Source organism: Cervus canadensis, chromosome 21 (assembly GCF_019320065.1).
Source record: "Cervus canadensis isolate Bull #8, Minnesota chromosome 21, ASM1932006v1, whole genome shotgun sequence".
Classification (NCBI taxonomy): Eukaryota; Metazoa; Chordata; class Mammalia; order Artiodactyla; family Cervidae; genus Cervus; species Cervus canadensis.
The window spans coordinates 52,386,998-52,405,711 of record NC_057406.1 but is presented as its reverse complement, the minus strand read 5'-3'; the positions used below and the strand labels follow the sequence as shown (position 1 = coordinate 52,405,711).

General features: G+C 41.9%; 1 protein-coding gene across 1 annotated transcript in view; it reads left to right on the top strand.

Moving 5' to 3' along the window:
- ALDH1L2 (aldehyde dehydrogenase 1 family member L2) overlaps positions 1-18,714 on the top strand; it is a 59,789-nt gene that overhangs the window by 16,547 nt on the left and 24,528 nt on the right. Inside the window, exons 5-13 of the mRNA XM_043440965.1 lie at positions 3,581-3,682; positions 3,884-3,973; positions 6,463-6,597; positions 7,730-7,855; positions 8,624-8,715; positions 11,006-11,153; positions 14,899-15,018; positions 15,623-15,750; positions 17,445-17,595. Coding sequence (XP_043296900.1) covers positions 3,581-3,682; positions 3,884-3,973; positions 6,463-6,597; positions 7,730-7,855; positions 8,624-8,715; positions 11,006-11,153; positions 14,899-15,018; positions 15,623-15,750; positions 17,445-17,595 — 1,092 coding nt within the window. The remainder of the gene's footprint in view (positions 1-3,580; positions 3,683-3,883; positions 3,974-6,462; positions 6,598-7,729; positions 7,856-8,623; positions 8,716-11,005; positions 11,154-14,898; positions 15,019-15,622; positions 15,751-17,444; positions 17,596-18,714) is intronic.

Below are 18,714 nucleotides of genomic sequence, written 5' to 3'. Positions count from 1 at the left end.
GATTAAGAGAGTAATTCTTGTTCTGCCATTTGTTTGTTGTGTAGTAGGCAAGTCATTTAGCCTCTTTAGCCTTGGTTTCCTCATCTATAAAATGTGGACACTACTGCCTGACTTACAAGGTTGTTGTTGTGAAAATTAAATGACATTGTATAAAGCATCGGGCACACAGTAGGTGCTCAAAATGATCATTATAATCAAAGTAGTATTCTGTGTGTTCAGTAGCATTTGCACAAACCTGGATTATAGCCAGAAATGGGTGGAATGACCGAGCTAAACTTGAACCTGTCCCAGGTGGCTCCCTCCACATGCTCTTGTGGAGGTTGGAGTACTTAGCAGTGAGTACTTAGAAAACTGAGAACATGAGCTCACATAGTCTCCCCGTGAAGGACAGAGGCTCTCAACTCAAGGTAAAAATAAGTGGTACACAGAAGGGGACAGGACACATCCCAAAGGCAATTAGACTCATGGACAGACTTGAATTTTTTTTTTTATTCCCGGTGTCCTAAACTATAAAGCCAGGTGAATTCCTTAAACATAACAATGTATTATTTTATAGAATCATCATGATGAGCAGAAATAACCCGCAATGGCTTATTTTACAATTATCTTCCTAAAATTTCCATTGAAAAGGCAAGAGAAGATTGAAATGTGTGTAATTAAAGGAGTCATGTTTAAAAGTGCAGGCTGGATATTGGCAGTAGATAGACCTGGATACAGACACTTCTCTGACACCTACCAGTTATCTCTGTGATCTTGCTGCTGCTGCTGCTAAGTCGCTTCAGTTGTGTCCGACTCTGCTCGACCCCGTAGATGGCAGCCCACCAGGCTCCCCTGTCCCTGGGATTCTCCAGGCAAGAACACTGGAGTGGGTTGCCATTTCCTTCTCCAATGCATGAAAGTGAAAAGTGAAAGTGAAGTCACTCAGTCGTGTCCAACTCCTAGCGACCCCATGGACTGTAGCCTACCAGGCTGCTCCGTCCATGGGATTTTCCAGGCAAGAGTCCTGGAGTGGGTTGCCAGTGCCTTCTCTGCTGTGATCTTGAGCTAGTTGCTTTTTCTCAAGCTAGTTGCTTGAGGCTTTTTGCAACCTCATATGTAAAATAAGACTGATAATATCCACCTTGTAGGACTTGTGTGATGTTAGTTAGTTAGTTAGTCACTCAATTGTGTCCGACTCTTTGTGACCCTATGGATTGTAGCTGACCAGGCTCCTCTGTCCATGGAATTCTCCAGGCAAGAATACTGGAGTAGATTGCCATTTCCTTCTCCTAGGATTGAACCCAGGTCTCCTGTATTGCAGGCAGATTCTTTACTCTCTGAGCCACCAATGGATATTTTACATAAAGAAGCTAATCCATGTGTGTGTGTGTGTGTGTTAAGTCTCTTCAGTTGTGTATGATTCTTTGTGACCCTTTGGACTGCAGCCAAGACTCCAGACTAGACTCCTCTGTCCATGGGATTTGCCGGGCAAATATACTGGAGTGGGTTGCCATTTCCTATTCCAGGGGATCTTCCCTATGCGGAGATTGAACCTGAGTCTCATGACTCTTGCATTGGCAAGCAGGCAGATTCTTTACCACTAGCGCCACCTGTGAGAGAGTCAATTCCTAGGCAGGTTAATAAGGAGTCCGGGGGTCCCCAAGGAGAGAGGTGTCTGGGGTTCTCAAGGAGGAGATAGGGGTCTGGAATTCTCAAGGAGGAGGAAAGGACAAACTTTTTTTCCCTCTACATTCCTTAGGATTATATAACATTAATGTATCCTGCTTGAGGACAGTTTCTGGAAAAAACACTCTGGCTAATCCTGTTATCTTAAAATGTAAATTATGGGAGTGGGTCTAGTAAGGTCTTTACAACCTCCAGACATTCTTTTGATTCACTGTAATAACTAATTAAAAAGTATATAACACCATTGCTAACACTAGCGAGGGGGAGCTCTTTCTGCCCCTTCTGATGTCTATGTCAGAAGCTTTCTCTATCTCTTTTATACTTTAATAAAACTTTATTACACAAAAGCTCTGAGTGAGCAAGCTTCATCTCTGGCCCTGGATTGAATTCTCCTCCAGAGGCCAAGAATCCCAGCGTCTTTCGTGGTTCAGTAACAACCTTTCATCTTGGGGGCTCATCTGGGATTCTTCAGGACAAGGTAAGGATGCTTGGAGCTCTAATTCTTTGTTCTCCTAGCGAACACATTTTCTGCTGTACTTTACTAACTCTACAGTACGCTTGTGTGAATGAATGACACGCCCTGCACAAAGCAAGTGAGGAGGAGCCCTGCTCTGCGGTTTTTTGGTAACCTCATATGGCTTATGGCAGACACCTGTTGGGGGTTTATACCGACCTGCCAATGCCAAGAGGCACTCAATGTCTCCTTCAGGGACCGACCGGAAATGGGCAAAGCATGTGGACTGAACTCTCCTTTCTCAGTCAGACTTTCCGGTTTCTTTGACCATTTCCTAACTTCTTGGGAATTAGAACGACTAACCTATCTGTCAGATCATAGACTTTCAAGGGACTTGTGATCTATGCTATTATTGTGTACTGTTACTTAGGTCCCCAACTTGGATTGGTAGTCAGGAAGCGCCTAGCCTTGCTAGGAGTCGAAAGTTCAGAAGCTAGATGGAGCTCTAGCTCCAAGAGCATCTCTGAGGTTAAAGGTTACTCAGATTGGAAGTGCAATGGGTAACGTTGGCTCTTAGTGGACCAGAGGAGGCTTTCCAGTGACTTTTGTCCCAACTCCTTAGATAATCTTTCTGTGGAATCTGTGGGAATGAAATGGAAGGACTGGCCCTAATAACTCGAGGACAAAAGTCAACTTTTCCTCACTGGCCAGCCCTTCACTTCTCTTTTGCTATTGCCTATACTGGTGTGGTGAGGCTTGGAAGGAACATCTCAGTTTTATTGTACCAGTCTTATTGTGGTCAGGAATATACTCAGGGTTGTGCATAGGCATTTAGGTGACGAATGTTTCCCCCAGCAGTCTTAGCTTGGGAGGCATTCCGGAAGGTTGCTGATTGCATCTCGGGTGGCATCAGAGGCAAGCAAGGTTTTAATGGTGAGGAGCTGGACATCAGTCTGGGATGCCATCAGGTCTACCCCTGGTGCATCTCTGCCCCACCTCGGTGATAGAACCAGGAGGGATGCGTACAGCGCCCGTCAGTAAGGGACAGAGTCTGACCAAGGAAAGGAAGCTTTGGTGTAAAGTCTGTCTACACCCCCATCTAGAGCAGGGAGGGACGCCTCCAGTAGAAAGATGGCGCTGGTTGCGTCTTTCTCTCTTACAGATGGGGGCTAACAATTCCAGACCCCTATCTCCTTCTTGAGAACCCCAGACCCCTCTCTCCTTGGGGAACCCCGGACTTCTTATCAACCTGTCTAGGAATTGACTCTTTCACCTGGGAAGCCCCAGCTAACACACTGCGTGGTATAATTATAGATTCAAAGAAATGGTAGTTATTTTATCAAAGTCTGACTCTCTGGACAGATTTATATATAGTAATTCTGTTAAACAGAAACTTCAGTTAAACAGACCTTGCCATTGTTGACCACTGGACGCTAACACCAGTAACATGTTTGGCTTTAGGTGGAAGCTGTCCAACTCATAGCTGATGGTAAAGCTCCTCGTGTTCCCCAGTCAGAAGAAGGAGCAACATATGAAGGTATCCAGAGAAAGGAAAATGCTGAGGTATTTATATCAACTCAGTTACGCATCTCAGAATTCACTGTCCCCCACCTTTGAGCAGTTCTCAGTGTACCATTTCCTCAATGAAAGGACGATCTCCAAGCCACCTGCCCCATCCCTACCCAAGTCTGCCACTGATGGAGAGAAATGTTTCTATTGCCTTTGAGACTTGAGAAGTTCAACCTATGCTTTGCACATTCCTAGATCTCTTGGGATCAGTCTGCTGAAGCTTTACATAACTGGATCCGAGGTCATGATAAAGTCCCTGGAGCTTGGGCAGAGATAAATGGACAGGTATGTTCAAGGGACCCAATGTTTTCTTTCGGCATGTGACCTTTGTAAGAGGCATTACTCATGAGTCTAGGCTTCCCTGGTTCTTCCTTTGCTTGTGAGGAGAGTTTGTGTTCTAGGTACACATGACCAGCTAAAGGAGCTCAGGTACACGTGGCCAGCTAAAAGAGCCTAGGTCCACACGGTCATGTGGTCCATTTTTCACTCGGCACTTATGGAGCGTTTGATGTGAGGCAGACACGAGGCACAGCCTCTGCTCTCCAGGAGACTGCAGTTTTATGGGGAAAGCAGGGAAATGAATAAGCACCCACAAGGCAGTAAGACAAATGTAACTGAGGCCCAGACTCGGGTATCTTAGGAAAGGCTTCCTAGAAAAGTTGCTTGGCTTGCCCTTCGAGAAGAGGTCAACAAGTAGAGAATGAGACGCAGAGTTAAAGACCCAGAGGTAGGAGAGCTTGTTCCCCGGACAGGAACTTGCAGTGGAGTTCAGAGATGCTGGGGCCTCAGATGTGAGGCGTGGGAGTGAGAGAATGGGGAAGAGATGCTGCAGGGGCCCGGGCAGGGGCAGGGGCAGGAAAGGCCTCCTGAGACCTGGGCAAGCGCCACTCAACTCAGCTTCTCAAGCTTCACCTCCACTAGGAGGTCTGCTGACCTCAGACGCCCAGCCTAGCGGGACAGGGCATCCCTTTGCTCCTTTCCCGTAATGCCCGGCCTAGCTCTGGCTCAGCATCTTGTCTATTATACGCATTTCTTTATGTATCTATCCCTTCACCCACCAGAGACCAGGAGCCCCTCAAGGGCAAGGGCATCATGCTCTTGTCTTGATAGTCTCAGCCCTTCAGCTGGGTCCTCAGTGCATATTACATATCAATAAAACTATATGGGATCAGTGAAGAACCAAAGGTGGACGTCCAGTGCCGTGGTTAAGAGTATGGAATTGGAGGGTACTATGCTAAGTGAAATAAATCAGACAGAGAAAGACAAATACCGTATGATGTCACTTATATGTGGAATCTAAAAAATACAACAAAGTAGTGAATATAACAAGAAAGAAACAGACTCCAAATATAGAGAACAAGCTAGTGATTACCAGTGGGGGGAGGGAAGCGGGGAGGAGCAAGATAGGAGTAGGGAATTGAAAGGTACAAATTATTATGTGTAAATTAAGCTACAAGGATATATTGTACAACATAGAGATTACAGCCAATACTTTATAATAACTATAAATGAAGTATGACCTTTAAAAATTGTGAAATTACTATTGCATACTTGTAACTTATATAATATTGTACATGAGATATATGTCAATAAAACATTTTATCATGGACATCCTTATACAAATGTACTCTTGATTATATGAGGACTACTGGGTATACATCTTGGACTACAGTGACATCCTATAGCATATGAATGTATTTTGTCACAATTGATAATGCCTTGTTTTTCAAAGCAGTTATACTCACAGACACACCAAAAGTGTGGGATCTGAAGCCAGAATGTTTCCAGTAAAATTCTGGCATTGCCACTATTTGCTCTATAACCATGGCAGGTTACTTAACCATTGAGTACCTTCGTTTCCTTGTTGCCGAGTAAGACTAACAATAGTGCCTCTTTCATTGGTTTGGGGTTGTTGTGAAGATGCAATGAGTTAATACATGTTAATTCATCTAAGTACTTAGTCTCTGACATAGAACAAATATTTGATAAATATTAAATAATAGAGTTGTCAATAAATGGTAGCTAATGACAACAGAATTATAAGAGGTGGTAAGGAATCCGCCTACCAATGTAGAAGATGTAAGAGACACAGGTTCAATCCTTGGGTTGGTAAGATCCCCTGGAGGTGAAAATGGCAACTCACTCCTGTATTCTTGCCTGGAAAATCCCATGGACAAAGGAGCCTGGCAGGCTACAGTCCATGAGGTCACAGAGAGTCAGACGCAACTGAGTGACTGAGCACACACACAAGCATAGAATTGTAGTAATTATTATAACAACAACAAAGCAATTAATATCAGTTCTCTTAGTTACAGCCTGGATCCAGTCTTGTTTCCATGAGCTGACCCACAAAGCTCCCTGTACCTCCCATCACACATCCCACCCGTCTGTTTACTACTCTGCACCTGCCTCTCTGAGCCCCCACCAACAATACCTCCACTTCCTGCAAGAACTCTACCTTCAGGCTGCAAAGCCTGTGAGAGCTTTCATGTCACTCACCTTTGTGTCAGTGCGAATAAGTGATACCTGTATACTTGCATCCCCTGGATGTGGGGCGTTTTCTCAACTCTTCAATCATACCCTCAGACTGTCTCTTGCTTTGTGTTATTCCGATAGGTGCTTGATATAGTCTCTTACGCTGGCAGTGGGAGGTCCCCCATTTTGGCATACATGAGAATGCCAGCTGCTTTTTTGCAGGGCATGCTGCTTTCATACACCCTTATAAACAGCCTTCATTTCCTCCTTTCACAGCTTGGGTTTGGTCTCTTTACTAGGTGGTCACTTTCTATGGCTCATCATTGCTGAATAGCTCCATCCCTCCTGGAGAACCACTGGAAATTAAAGGTGCTGAGAAGCCTGGTCTTGTTACCAAAAATGGACTTGTTCTTTTTGGTAACGACGGAAAAGCAGTGAGTGTTCAATAGAGTTACCTGTAAAATCACTTTGGTGGTTTCCTTCAATTACCCAAGCTCTTGAGGGAGTCTGGCAGGGCAGACTCCCAGGACAGTCTGCAGTGGGGTATGGGAGGTTTAAGATGTCTGTGGCCCATTTCTCTCTGGGGATGAGCTGGCTTTCTGTGCCTTGATTGAGAACCAGGCGTCTCAGGATGGACCCACAGGACCTGCACGGCCTGCTCTGTGATACATGCAGTAGAAAGAGCTTAGCGTTTGGTCAGAGCCAGGGTGTGAATCCCTGCTCTGTCACTCACTGGTCATGAGCAGAATGCCTCTCCTCTCTGAGGCTCCGTTTCTCCGTCTAAAGAACAGAGAGCGTGGTCTGGTCTGGGAGGATCAGGTGGTGTGAGCCTCCTCAGATGGTCCTCCCTTTGCCAATAGGGAGATGCCCATCCGCACTCCTGCGCTTGGGAGCATGAACTCTGGCCCTCGGTGGGCTCTTGGGCAGGTGCCCAATGAGCAAAATAAAAGGGAATTTGCAGCTCACAGACACCTTCTCCTGGCTCACAGGATACATCAGTTATTAAGATTGTAGGCCTCAGAGTCCAGCTAGTCCTGGGTTTGTAACCTCAGCTCTGTTACTCGCTGGGAGGCACTGGGCAAGTTACTAAACCTCACTGAGCCTTCATTTGCTCATCAGAAAAATGGGGGTAATAAGGACACCTGCATCTATCAGGATTTAGGAGACTGAATAAGATACTCAGCATATACGTACTTAGCACTGAGCATGCTGCAGACTAAGCGTTCAGAAGATGGCAGTAGACGAAGGAAGAGTGCTGTTAGCAGCAGCGGTAGGCATTGTCAGCTTTAGACCCAATATCTATACCCAAGGGTCAATTTTGGGGGTGTTTATCATCCATTTTGAGATTTATCTACCCCTGGACTTAACTTTCTCCTCTCTGCTGCCATAATTGAAATACCATTTCAGCCCTTTTACACACAGTAGGTGGTGCTTTTAATCTCCATATTTTCGTATTTGCCAAATAAGCTGGTCCTTATACTCACATAAGACTCTTTCTCACACCAATCTCACTTTTGAATTATCCTAATTCTCAATTCTTCTGCTTGTTTTGTCATTATTTTACAGCTGATGGTGAGAAATCTGCAGTTTGAAGATGGAAAAATGATTCCTGCCTCTCAGTACTTTTCATCGGGTGAGATGTCAGTGGTGGAACTCACAGCTGAAGAGGTGAAGGTGGCGGAGACCATCAAGGTGAACATGTGAAGTTTTTAATGTTCCTTGTCTTGGAACAATTCTTGTAACCATTTTTGTAACTGGTACTATTAGTCCTCAAAGGAGTTGGGATGGGACTTTTATTTCCTCTTTTTTGTATTAGCTGCAAAAGGAAATCAATGCCAAAATTTATATGCACATTTATTTCTCATTCACGTAAGTAATCCAAGGCAGTTCTAGGTTTGCATGGGGGTAAAGTGGGAATATGAGGGTTAGGGGTGGAGTCAAGCAGGAACGCAGGCTCTGCTATCTTCAAGGGCCCGCTGGGCGTTGTCTCCATCCCAGACAGCCAAGAAGAGCACAAGAGCACAGAAAATCATGTGACAAAGGTTTTTCATGGGCCAAGGTTGAGAGTGTTATTGTTGTTTAGTCGCTAAGTCATGTCTGACTCTTTGCGACCCCGTGGACTATAGCCCGCCAGGCTCCTCTGTCCATGGGATTTCCCAGGCAAGAATGCTGGAGTGGGTTGCCATTTCCTTCTCCAGGGGATCTTCCCAACCCAGAAATCGAACCCACATCTCCTGCATTGGCAGGTGGATCTTTATACCACTGAGCCACTAGGGAAGCAAGATTGACAGTACAGGTCACTTATATTCACATTCACTGGCTAGAAGTTGGTCAGATGGCCCCCTCTCATTGAAGAGATGCTGAGACATGTAAAGAAGTAGGTTTGGTGAGAAGCTAGCTAGTGTCTGCCAATGTTCTACATGGCAGCTCCCTCATAAAAGTTTCCCTCGTGTTGTGTAGGTCATCTGGGCTGGGATTTTAAGCAATGTCCCTGCTATTGAAGATTCAACAGACTTCTTTAAATCTGGAGCAAGCTCAATGGATGTTGCCAGGTAAAACCACCACCTTAGTGACTCACACCCTTGCACCAGGGATTTTCACTTTGACCTTGAAAATTGAATCTAAATCCTTTGTACTATATGTCATCACTCTGTCATACCCATCTATTATATTTCTCTTTCCTTCATCTTTCTTTGCTTGTTTCCATGGTCAAATACATGTATTTGTTCTCTTTTCTTGGTTGCTAACTAGGAGTGTTTTCATATTGCCTATACACCTAGAAAACCACCCTACTAATTGTTTATTTCACTTAAAAATATGTCTTCATATTTCTTAGCCGATTCTCCTCCAGTTGGAATTGGGAGGCTCTGAGTGAGAATGTTAATCAGAATTTTCCTATATAATTGCATCTAAAAGGATACCTAACATTGATTATCCTTACCCCAAATCTTTTTTTCTAACTCCCCAAGTTACCCAGTATGGTATATCTAGAATAAGGATTATCAGACTTCTTGCAAGAGTAAGGGTAGTCACTCTATAGTCAGAATTTCTCTGCAGAAGTTTGCAATAGGTAGAAAGGGCCAGAGGACTAGAGAGCCGCCCTCTATGGCATGAAGAACAGACCAGGATCCTAACAGTGGAGAGTCCTGTAGAGGTGCTTTTCCTTTGAGGGCCACTGTATGGCTATTTACTAAATAAACAAGGTAAAAGTCTTCATGTTGACAAAGCAAGTGTTCTTGATGAATATTCTGTTCATTTATTCATTCATGTATTTTTTAAAATAATTTTTATTGGAGTATAGTTAACTTTCAGTGCTGTGTTATTTTCTGCACATTGTTGACTAAAAAATATAGTTGCAACCTGAAAGTAGAGAGTTATTTTATTTGGTGGGAATGTTTAGGACTCCGAGCCCAGGAGACAGCATCTCGGTAGCTCTGAGAAAAAGGAGGCAGGAGGGGAAGTCTGGCTATATACAAGTTTGCAACAAAGGGAGCAGGCCGTCTGAACATCAAAAATCAGGTATCCAAGCTAAGGAATTTAGCATTCTGTGTATGGGAAAATGCAAGCCTCCGGGCTCACTGAATTCACTCCTTTCACACGCACCTCAGCCATCTGGGGGCAACCCTGTTTCCTTGTTCACCTTGCTTCTTGCATTCCCCCAGTGCCTCAGCAATCATCATGGGGGTTGGCAGCATCCTCTGGATCTCAGTTTGGGGAGCCCTTATTCACCTTTGGAGGCCAGAAATCACTGATGGCTATGACATTTTTTGTTTATTGAAATGGCAGGAGATGTTTTCATTTCACACATACACATATATTCCCTCTTGTTTAGATTCTATTCTCATATAGGTCACTACAGAGCATTGGGTAGAGTTCCTTCTGCTATACAGCAGGTTCTTCTTATTAGTTATCGATCTTATATACATGTGTGTGTGCACACTCAGTTGTGTCCAACTCTTTGTGGCCCCATAGACGGTAGCCCACCAGGCTCCTCTGTCCATGGAACTTTCCAGGCAAGAATGCTGGAGTGGGTTGTCATCTTGTACTCCAGGGGATCTTCCTGACCCAGGGACGGACCCACGTCTCCTGCATCTCCTGCATTGGCAGGCAGCTTCTTTACTAACTGCACCACCTGGGAAGGTTCTGTTTAGTACCCACCTTAGCCCTGTGGGCTTCCCTGCTGGCTCAGAGGGTAAAGAATCTGCCTGCAGTGCAGGAGACCTGGGTTCGATCCCTGGGTTGGGAAGATCCCCTGAAGAAGGGAATGGCTACCCACTCCAGTATTCTTGCCTGGGGAATTCCATGGACGGAGGAGCCTGGCAGGCTACAGTCCATGGGGTCCCAGAGAATTGAACACAGCTGAGCAACTAACACTTTCACTTAGCCATGTCTTACAAACAAATGTTTGTTTTATTCTTACACCGGATCCAGAGAAAATAGTCTATGATGTGACTTTGGTCTCTCATAATTATCGCAGTTCAGAACTTTTCTTTATTTCTTATTCCTTAAGTGAAAGGATAGAAGCTGATGTTCTGTGCCCTTTATCACCCGCTTGTGTGCTGTGCCAAGTCGCTCAGTTGTGTCCAACTCTTCTCTTGCAAGTAATTAAAATATCTTTGCTTCAGTTTCTTGTATTAAAAAAAATTGCCACTGTCTTTTGAGAAAGCTTTAACATTTTTTTCTCCCCATCTTATTAATTTTTCTCACTGATATAGATGATCTCATGGACTATAAATAAGTATGTGACATACATCCTACTTCAAAGCAACCTAAATGTAATCATATAGTCCTCTAAACTCTTTTAAAAAAATGTAAGTAACGTGAGCTGGTTCTTCGTTTCAGACTGGTTGAAGAGATAAGACAGAAGTGTGGAGGGCTTCGGTTACAGAATGAGGATGTTTACATGGCCACCAAATTTGAAGACTTCATCCAAAAAGTCGTGAGGAAACTCAGAGGAGAGGATCAGGAAGCAGAGCTCGTGGTGGATTATGTAAGCCTGTCCATGGTGTTGAAAATCTACATGGTTAAGACCTTCATGCTATAGAAGAATGCTGTGCCTTTCACCCATTTGCTTTAACAACTTTTTTTTAAATGACAGTTTTATTGAGATTATAATTTGGATACCATACATTTCACCTTTTAAAAAATGTACAATTCATTGTTTTTTAGTATATTCACTGAGTTGTACAACCATGATCATGATCTGATTATGGAACATTTTTTTTTACCTTCCCCAAAGAAACTCCATATTCTCTGGCATTCATTCTCTTCTCTCTTCTCCTGGGCCCCGGCACCGGGAAACCACCAATTTACTTTCTGTTTCTATGGATTTGCCTATTTGAGACATTTCGTACACGTGGAATTAGGCGATAAGTGGCCTTTTGCAGCTGGTTTCTTTCACTCAGCATAATGTGTTCAAGGTTCATCGATATTCTAGAGTAGATTATCACTTTATTCCTTTTCCTGGCCAAGCAATAGTCCATCGTGTGGATAACTGTTTTATTTATCCTTTCCTTGGTTGTTTTGAGTTGTTTCTGCTTTATTATAAATTACGCTGCTATGAAAATTCATGTAGGGCTGGCCAAAAAGTTCATTTGTGTTTTTGGTAAGATGCAACAGAAAAACCTGAATGGACTTTTTGGCCAACCCAATATAAGTTTTTGTGTGAACATATGTTCTCAATTCTCTTGGGTAAATATCTAGAAGTGGAATTGGTGAGTCGTATGGGAGCTCTTGTGTTTAACTTTTTGAGGAACTACCAATGTGCTTTCCAAAGCGACTACATCATGTTACACTGCCACTAGCGATGTAGGAAGCTTCTAATTTCTTCATGTCCTCGCCAGCATATGCTGTTGTCTGTTTTTTTCTATTTCAGCTGTCCTAGTGGGTATGCAGTAGTATCTCATTGTGGTTTTGATTTACATTTTCCTAATGACTGGTCAGACACGACTGAGCGACTGAACTGAATTGAACTGAATGACTAGTGATACACATCTTTTCATGTCCTCATTGGCCATTTGTATATATTCTTTGGAGAAATATCTGTTCAACTCCTTTGTGTTTTGTTTGTACTAGGTGGCTTGTGGGAACCCGAGCCCCTGGCAGTGAGAATACCTCGTCCTAACCACTGGACCACCAGGGAAGTCCCTCACACCCTTCACCTGCTTTTTTAATTGGGATATTTTTCTTTTTAATTTTTTAGTTGTAAATGACCTTAGTATATTTTAAATAGTAGACCCTAATCAGATACATTATTTGTAAGTATTTTCTCCTACTGTGGGTTTTCTTTTCACTCTTTTGATAGTATCCTTGAACACACAAACGTTTTAACATGTGATTAAGTTTGATCAATCTGTTTGTCCTTTGGCCACTTGTGCTTCTATAAGTCTTGATTTACGCCTTTTTCTCTCCTCTCTTCCTCCGTACTGCTCTCTTTTTTGTTAAATGGATATTGTCTAGCACGCCCTTTTAATCTCTTATTATTTCTTTTGCTATATACTTTAGTTATTTCCTTAGTGGCTGAGGATTCCAAGAGACATTTTTCTTAAAACATTCTAGCCCAGATTAATACCAGTTTAATACCGATAGTGTAGAAAAAATTTGCTACAGTGTAGCTCTGCTCCCTACCCCCTTACCTGTGCTATTACTGTCACACAAATACATCTTTATACAGTATAAGCCCATCAACATAGTCTTATAATTATCGCTTTATGCAGTTTTCTTTTAAATCAGATAGGAGAAGAAAGGAGTTTAAAATAAAAATTACATTTATGCTGACTTGTATTTACCTTTGTCAGTGATCTTCATTTTTTCAGGCAGATTTAAGTCAATGTCTTGTGCCCTTTCGTTTCTGTCAGAAGGACACCTTTTAGTCATTTTCGAAAGGCAATGTGCCGGCAATGAAGTATCTTAGTTTTTGTTCATTTGAGAATGACTTAATTTCTCCTTTGTTCTTGAAGGATATTCTTGCTGTATATGGAATTTTTGGTTGACATTCTCTTTCTTTCAGCACTTTTAATATATAATCTTATTGCTTTCTGGCCTCTGTAGTTTCTCAGGATAAGTGATCTGTTAATTTTATTGAGGATCACTTTCACGTGATGAGTTGTTTCTTCTCCCTTGCTGCTTTCAAGATTCCCTTTTCGTCTTTGTCTTTTGACCATTTTATTTTGATGTGTTTAGGATGGATCTCTTTGAAATTTTTCTACTTGGAGTTTATTGAGCTTCTTGGATGTGCAGATTAATTTTTTAAAATAAAATTTGGGATATTTTATGCCATTATTTCTTCAAATATTCTTTCTACCCCTTCATCCCTCTCCCCTCATTCTGGGACTCTCTTTATGCACATGTTAATGCAATTGATAGTGTCCCGCAGGCTTCTAAGGCTCTATTCATTTTTAAAATTATTTTTCTTTCCTGTTTTCAGACTTGATGTCTCTATTGACCCATTGTTTGGTTTTTTATTTCTTTCTTCTGCCTGCTTGAATCTCCTATTGAACCCCTCTAATGACTTTTAAAATTTCAGTTATTGCTCATTGCTTTTTTGTGGCCAAGTAGTATTCCATTGTGTTATATATATATATATATATATTTTTTTTTTTATATGGTAAAATATTATATACATATGTATATCTCATGTCTTCATTCATATGTTGGTGGGCATTTAAGCTGTTTCCTTGTCTTGGTTATTGTAAATTGTGCTGCTATGAACATTGGAGTGTATGTATCTTTTCACAATTAGAGTTTTGTCTGGATATATGCCTAGGACTAGGATTACTGGATGATATGATACTACTTGTAGTTTTTTAAGGAACCTCCATACCATTTTCTGTAGTGGCTGCCCCAATTTACATTCCCACCAACAATGTAGGAGGGTTCCCTTTTCTCCATACCCTCTCCAACGTTTGTTATTTGTAGACTTTTAATGATGGCCATGCTGACCAGTGTGAGGTGGTACCTCATTGTAGTTTTGATTTACATTTCTCTAATAATTAGTGATGATGAGCAGCAAACTACGCTTTTGCTATTTTTTGTTTCTTTTCTAAACATCCTCAATTTCTCTACATAAAATAATTTCTTAAATCATTAAATTTTCTCTTTAAAACCTTTCATTGAAGTGGGATTTTATGCCAGTAGTGCTCTTTCACATATATTATTTTCAGTATGCCTCTTAATGACTGTATGAGGCAGGTATATTATCATTTTATTGTTGAAACAAACCGAGATTTATAGAGGTTAATGGATGGATATAAATTCACTTGCCAGCTAATAGTACAGACTAAAATTTAAGCAGCACATATGTAAGAGGGGGAGAATGAAAATGGGGAAGGACACTGGAGAGAAAACTTAAAATGGCACCAGCATAAAAGGAAACGTGTTGATGGGCAATTTCAAAAATTTGCGTGATAGCAATGACTTCACTTCACAAGTGGTGCCACTAGATGGCGGTGTTTCCATTATCTGGAGGTCTTCAGAGTCCTCTTTCGTCTCAATGAGGAAAAGACAGATCTTTATAATGCCCGGCTCAGACCACTTTGGTCGTCACAGAAGCAGACCTCCTATCTCAATGGCCACTCTAAGCATCACGAAGCCTAAGTATTACATCTACTTGTCTCTTCTGGACAGTAAGCACTAGAGTCCCACTGACAACTTCTCCCTCTGCATTAGTGAATAAGCTTCTTTTTTGCATAAGTACAGAAATCTGTTGACTTTATTAATGTAATTGTCTCTCTTAGGTTTCAAAGGAAATCAATGACATGACAGTAAAAATGCCATATCAGTGTTTCATAAATGGACAGTTCACAGATGCTGAAGATGGAAAGACTTACGATACTATCAACCCAACAGATGGATCTGTGAGTAGTGACTTAGTGTGTGCAATAACCACTGATCATGGGTTTTTTCCATTTATACACCGTTACAAAACAGTCTTAAGAATTAGTCTATTCCTCTGTCTCTCTATTATTCTGTTACTCTGTCTGAGCACTTAATATAAATGTACTTCATGTATTCACTATTCAGCTCTGGTTCTGGCTGCTGTTACCTACTGTAACTTACTTTTAAGAATGAATATTTATGATGAATTTAGATGGGTCACTATACCTATATACATCAGAGGTACAATTCCACATGGAGCTATATATGTGAGAAAAATCTCAGAATTTGCAAGCTCATGGTGAGAAATTCAGCTTTCCTAAGGCAGGAGAAGAAATAGTTACCGTTTCCTACATGTGTCTTCTCATAGTGTAGTGTGAATGAGAAGTACTGAATTTTAGGTTCACAATTTTTGTGTTAAAATGGTTTCTTTTTCTTTATGATATTACCAGGAGTTTACCAGAAATATTGATTTCCCATCATTAAAATTCTTTGAATTTTATGGTATAATATTAATCCCAAGAACAAGTTGTATATCTCTCAATATAAATTGTCTATAACCTATGTTTTCTTACCTTGAAATAGACGATATGCAAAGTATCCTATGCCTCTTTGGTGGATGTTGATAAAGCAGTAGCCGCAGCGAAAGATGCTTTTGAAAACGGTGAATGGGGCAGAATGAATGCACGAGACAGAGGAAGACTGATGTATCGGTATGATTTTTTTAAGAGTACAAGTCTGAGGACTTCCCTGGTGGTCCAGTGGCTAAGATTCCACGCTCCCAATGCAGAGGGCCCAGGTTTGATCCCTGGTCAAGGAACTAGATCCCACATGCTGCAACTAAAGATCCCGCATGCTGCAGCTAAGACCTGGTGCAGCCAAATAACTAAATATTAAAAAAAAAAAGAGCACAAGTCTGTGGCCTTTGGATACTGACTAACATTGCCAAGATTTAAGAAATTTTTTTCAAGACTTTCTATTATGCACTTATTAGATAGCATGTCTTTTGTTACTTCCATCATATAAACTCCCATATATGGGAATTCCTGATTTTTGTGTTTTTGCTTGTGTCAGTCAATGCCTCTGTGTGAGAAGTTTAGTAAAGGACTACTTATTTGTAAAGATGTAAGCAAGGTCAAGGGAATCTAGCAAAGGATAATGAAGCACTCAGGCTGGGGGCTAGAACAGGGAAACTGCTCTTACTGCAAGGCCTAAAGGGACAGAGGAGGGAGCTGTTGCTAGAATCTGGGAAGGTCTGTGGCTGCAGGAGGAGACCACACTGCCGTGGGATCGGTGGAAGGACGCAGCAGCTGCCGAGCCACAGCCCACCAGTCAGCCAACCCCAGACCACTTTTCCCTCCAGTTTGCCAGTCTCCTGGGGCTGCTTCCCACTGGCCTGTCATTAGCTAAGTCCAGTGAGAGAGCCCGGAAACCTGCGATGTAATCTATAAAGGCCATCCTCCAGGGGTCACAGAGCTGAGCGGAGACTGGGTTAGGAGCAGCGCTTGGAGAACATCCAGCACTATGCTGTTTCCAAAGAGAAATTTTAAATCTACTTGATGTGTGAGGAGTAGAAACAAGGAGGAAAAACACTAAGGCCTGGAAAAGGTGTTATAAATTGGTAGCTGAGTATGCTAAGAGTAATTAGATTCAATCCCAGATTCGGTTTTCTGCTTACTAAATGACAAATAGCTGACCTTGCTCAGAAGATCTCATAGAGCAGGATCTGGAAGACATATTAGGGAGGAAGATTTCAAGCCTGACCTGGAATGGTCCGAGAGAAACGGATCAGCACCATGAAAAGAAGGAAGGAAGGAAAACAAATGGAAGAGAGGAAAACAAATGGAAGAGGTGAACACAAAAGATGAACTTTGACTATTTCATAGTCATCAGTTTCTAGTCACCTTTCCACAGAAACTAGACCCCAAACAGAAGCCTGCTGTGATGTTTATAGTTCCTCCCATGTATTTCTGTCTTGTCCTTTTCAGCCAGTGTTGGAAATATTTCTACACCAACCAGAAATCCTCCAGTGTTCATGGGTTCTCCAGGGGTGTGGGTCGCCCTCTAACATCTCCCAGTGTATTCATGAACTATCCATGTTCCCACTGTGTTCTGTCATTGATCTCCTTGGCTGACCGTGACTCGATCACTCTTTTCCTTCTTACGTGTCTATGATGTGAATGATACAGACTTCCAACACCCTCTGCCTCCTCATTATAACTCTTAAAACAAATTATTCATGCAATTATCTGTTTAATACCTGTCTTCCCTATGAGACCATGTTCTCTATGAGGACAGAGACCTGGTCCATTTGTGTTCACCTCTGAATTCTCAGCCCTTAGGAGGGTGCCCTTTACACAGTAGAGACTCAATATTTGCTGAATGGATTTCTTTCACTGGCCAACAGACTTGCAGACCTAATGGAAGAAAAACAAGAAGAACTGGCAACCATCGAAGCCCTTGATTCAGGGGCTGTCTACACCTTGGCTCTGAAGACTCACATTGGAATGTCTGTGCAAACATTCAGATATTTTGCTGGCTGGTGTGACAAAATTCAGGTAAGTGCAAAATGTTGTTTGTTTCCATGGAGATTATTCCCAGAGGAAAATGGACAAATGTTTATTAGTTTGTAAAGACCCTTTGTCAGAGTCACCACTTGCGTAGGTTTTCTCATCTGATCCTCATAACAGTTATCTGAGGTAGGTGGAGAGTTGTTACCTCTTATTACAGGTGAAGAAACTGAGGCTTGAGGACAATGAAAGACTTACCTATGGTCACATAGTAAGTAGAGCTAGGATTTGAACTCAAGATTTTCTGATCTTAAAATCTAATGTTGTTCTTTGTTTTGTACTATAATATCTCTTGAGAGTATCTAATAGTCTTGTTGGCATATAGAGAGAAGCCTGATATCATGGAGGAATTGAAGACTCAAATACCTGTGGAGGTCAGAGAGCTAACATAGTTGGGCTATGCAGACTGGTTATAAGAAAAATTGCTTAAAAACATAAATTCGATAAAAATGTCACTTTCCCTCTTTTTACAAGAAAATAAATAGCACATGTGTGATGATAAATGGCAACTACACTTGGCTTTGGTATTGAGATAGAGAAGGGAAATAGGGCTTGCAGCAAACAGCAGAATGCATGCCACTTCGAGTCTCATGGTAAGCACTGAAGCACCAGCCATCACAGCCACATTCCCAGAAGCCAGGAGTTAAGTGGGGAAGAGGAAGAAAGGTAAAAGGACTTTAAAAAGCATTCCCATCCTCCCTACACTCTGTGCTTGTATCTCCCATTGGCTGTTCTCTGTCTGCTAAGGATTCTGGGAAACTTTTTTCTGGTCACATTGCTGTACCACCATTTTTATAGAATCAGAGAGATGACCTGGTTCCAGGCCTCATCTTTGCCACTCACTACCAGTTGTTGTTATTTACCTCTCTCAGCCTTACTTTGCTCATCTGTAAAATGGTCATGATAATCATACCTTGCAAATTACGTTATAAGAATTAGAAATGAGTGTTTATATACTACAAGTGTTTATATATACAGAATTAAAGTCTGTATTCTAGTAGGTCTTGCACATAAGTGTAGTTTTTATTATTGTTCAGCCACAAAGTCATACATGTATAAGTATTTAGTAAGAGCAGTTTAAGTCCGTCCTTTATTCTCAATTAGGAA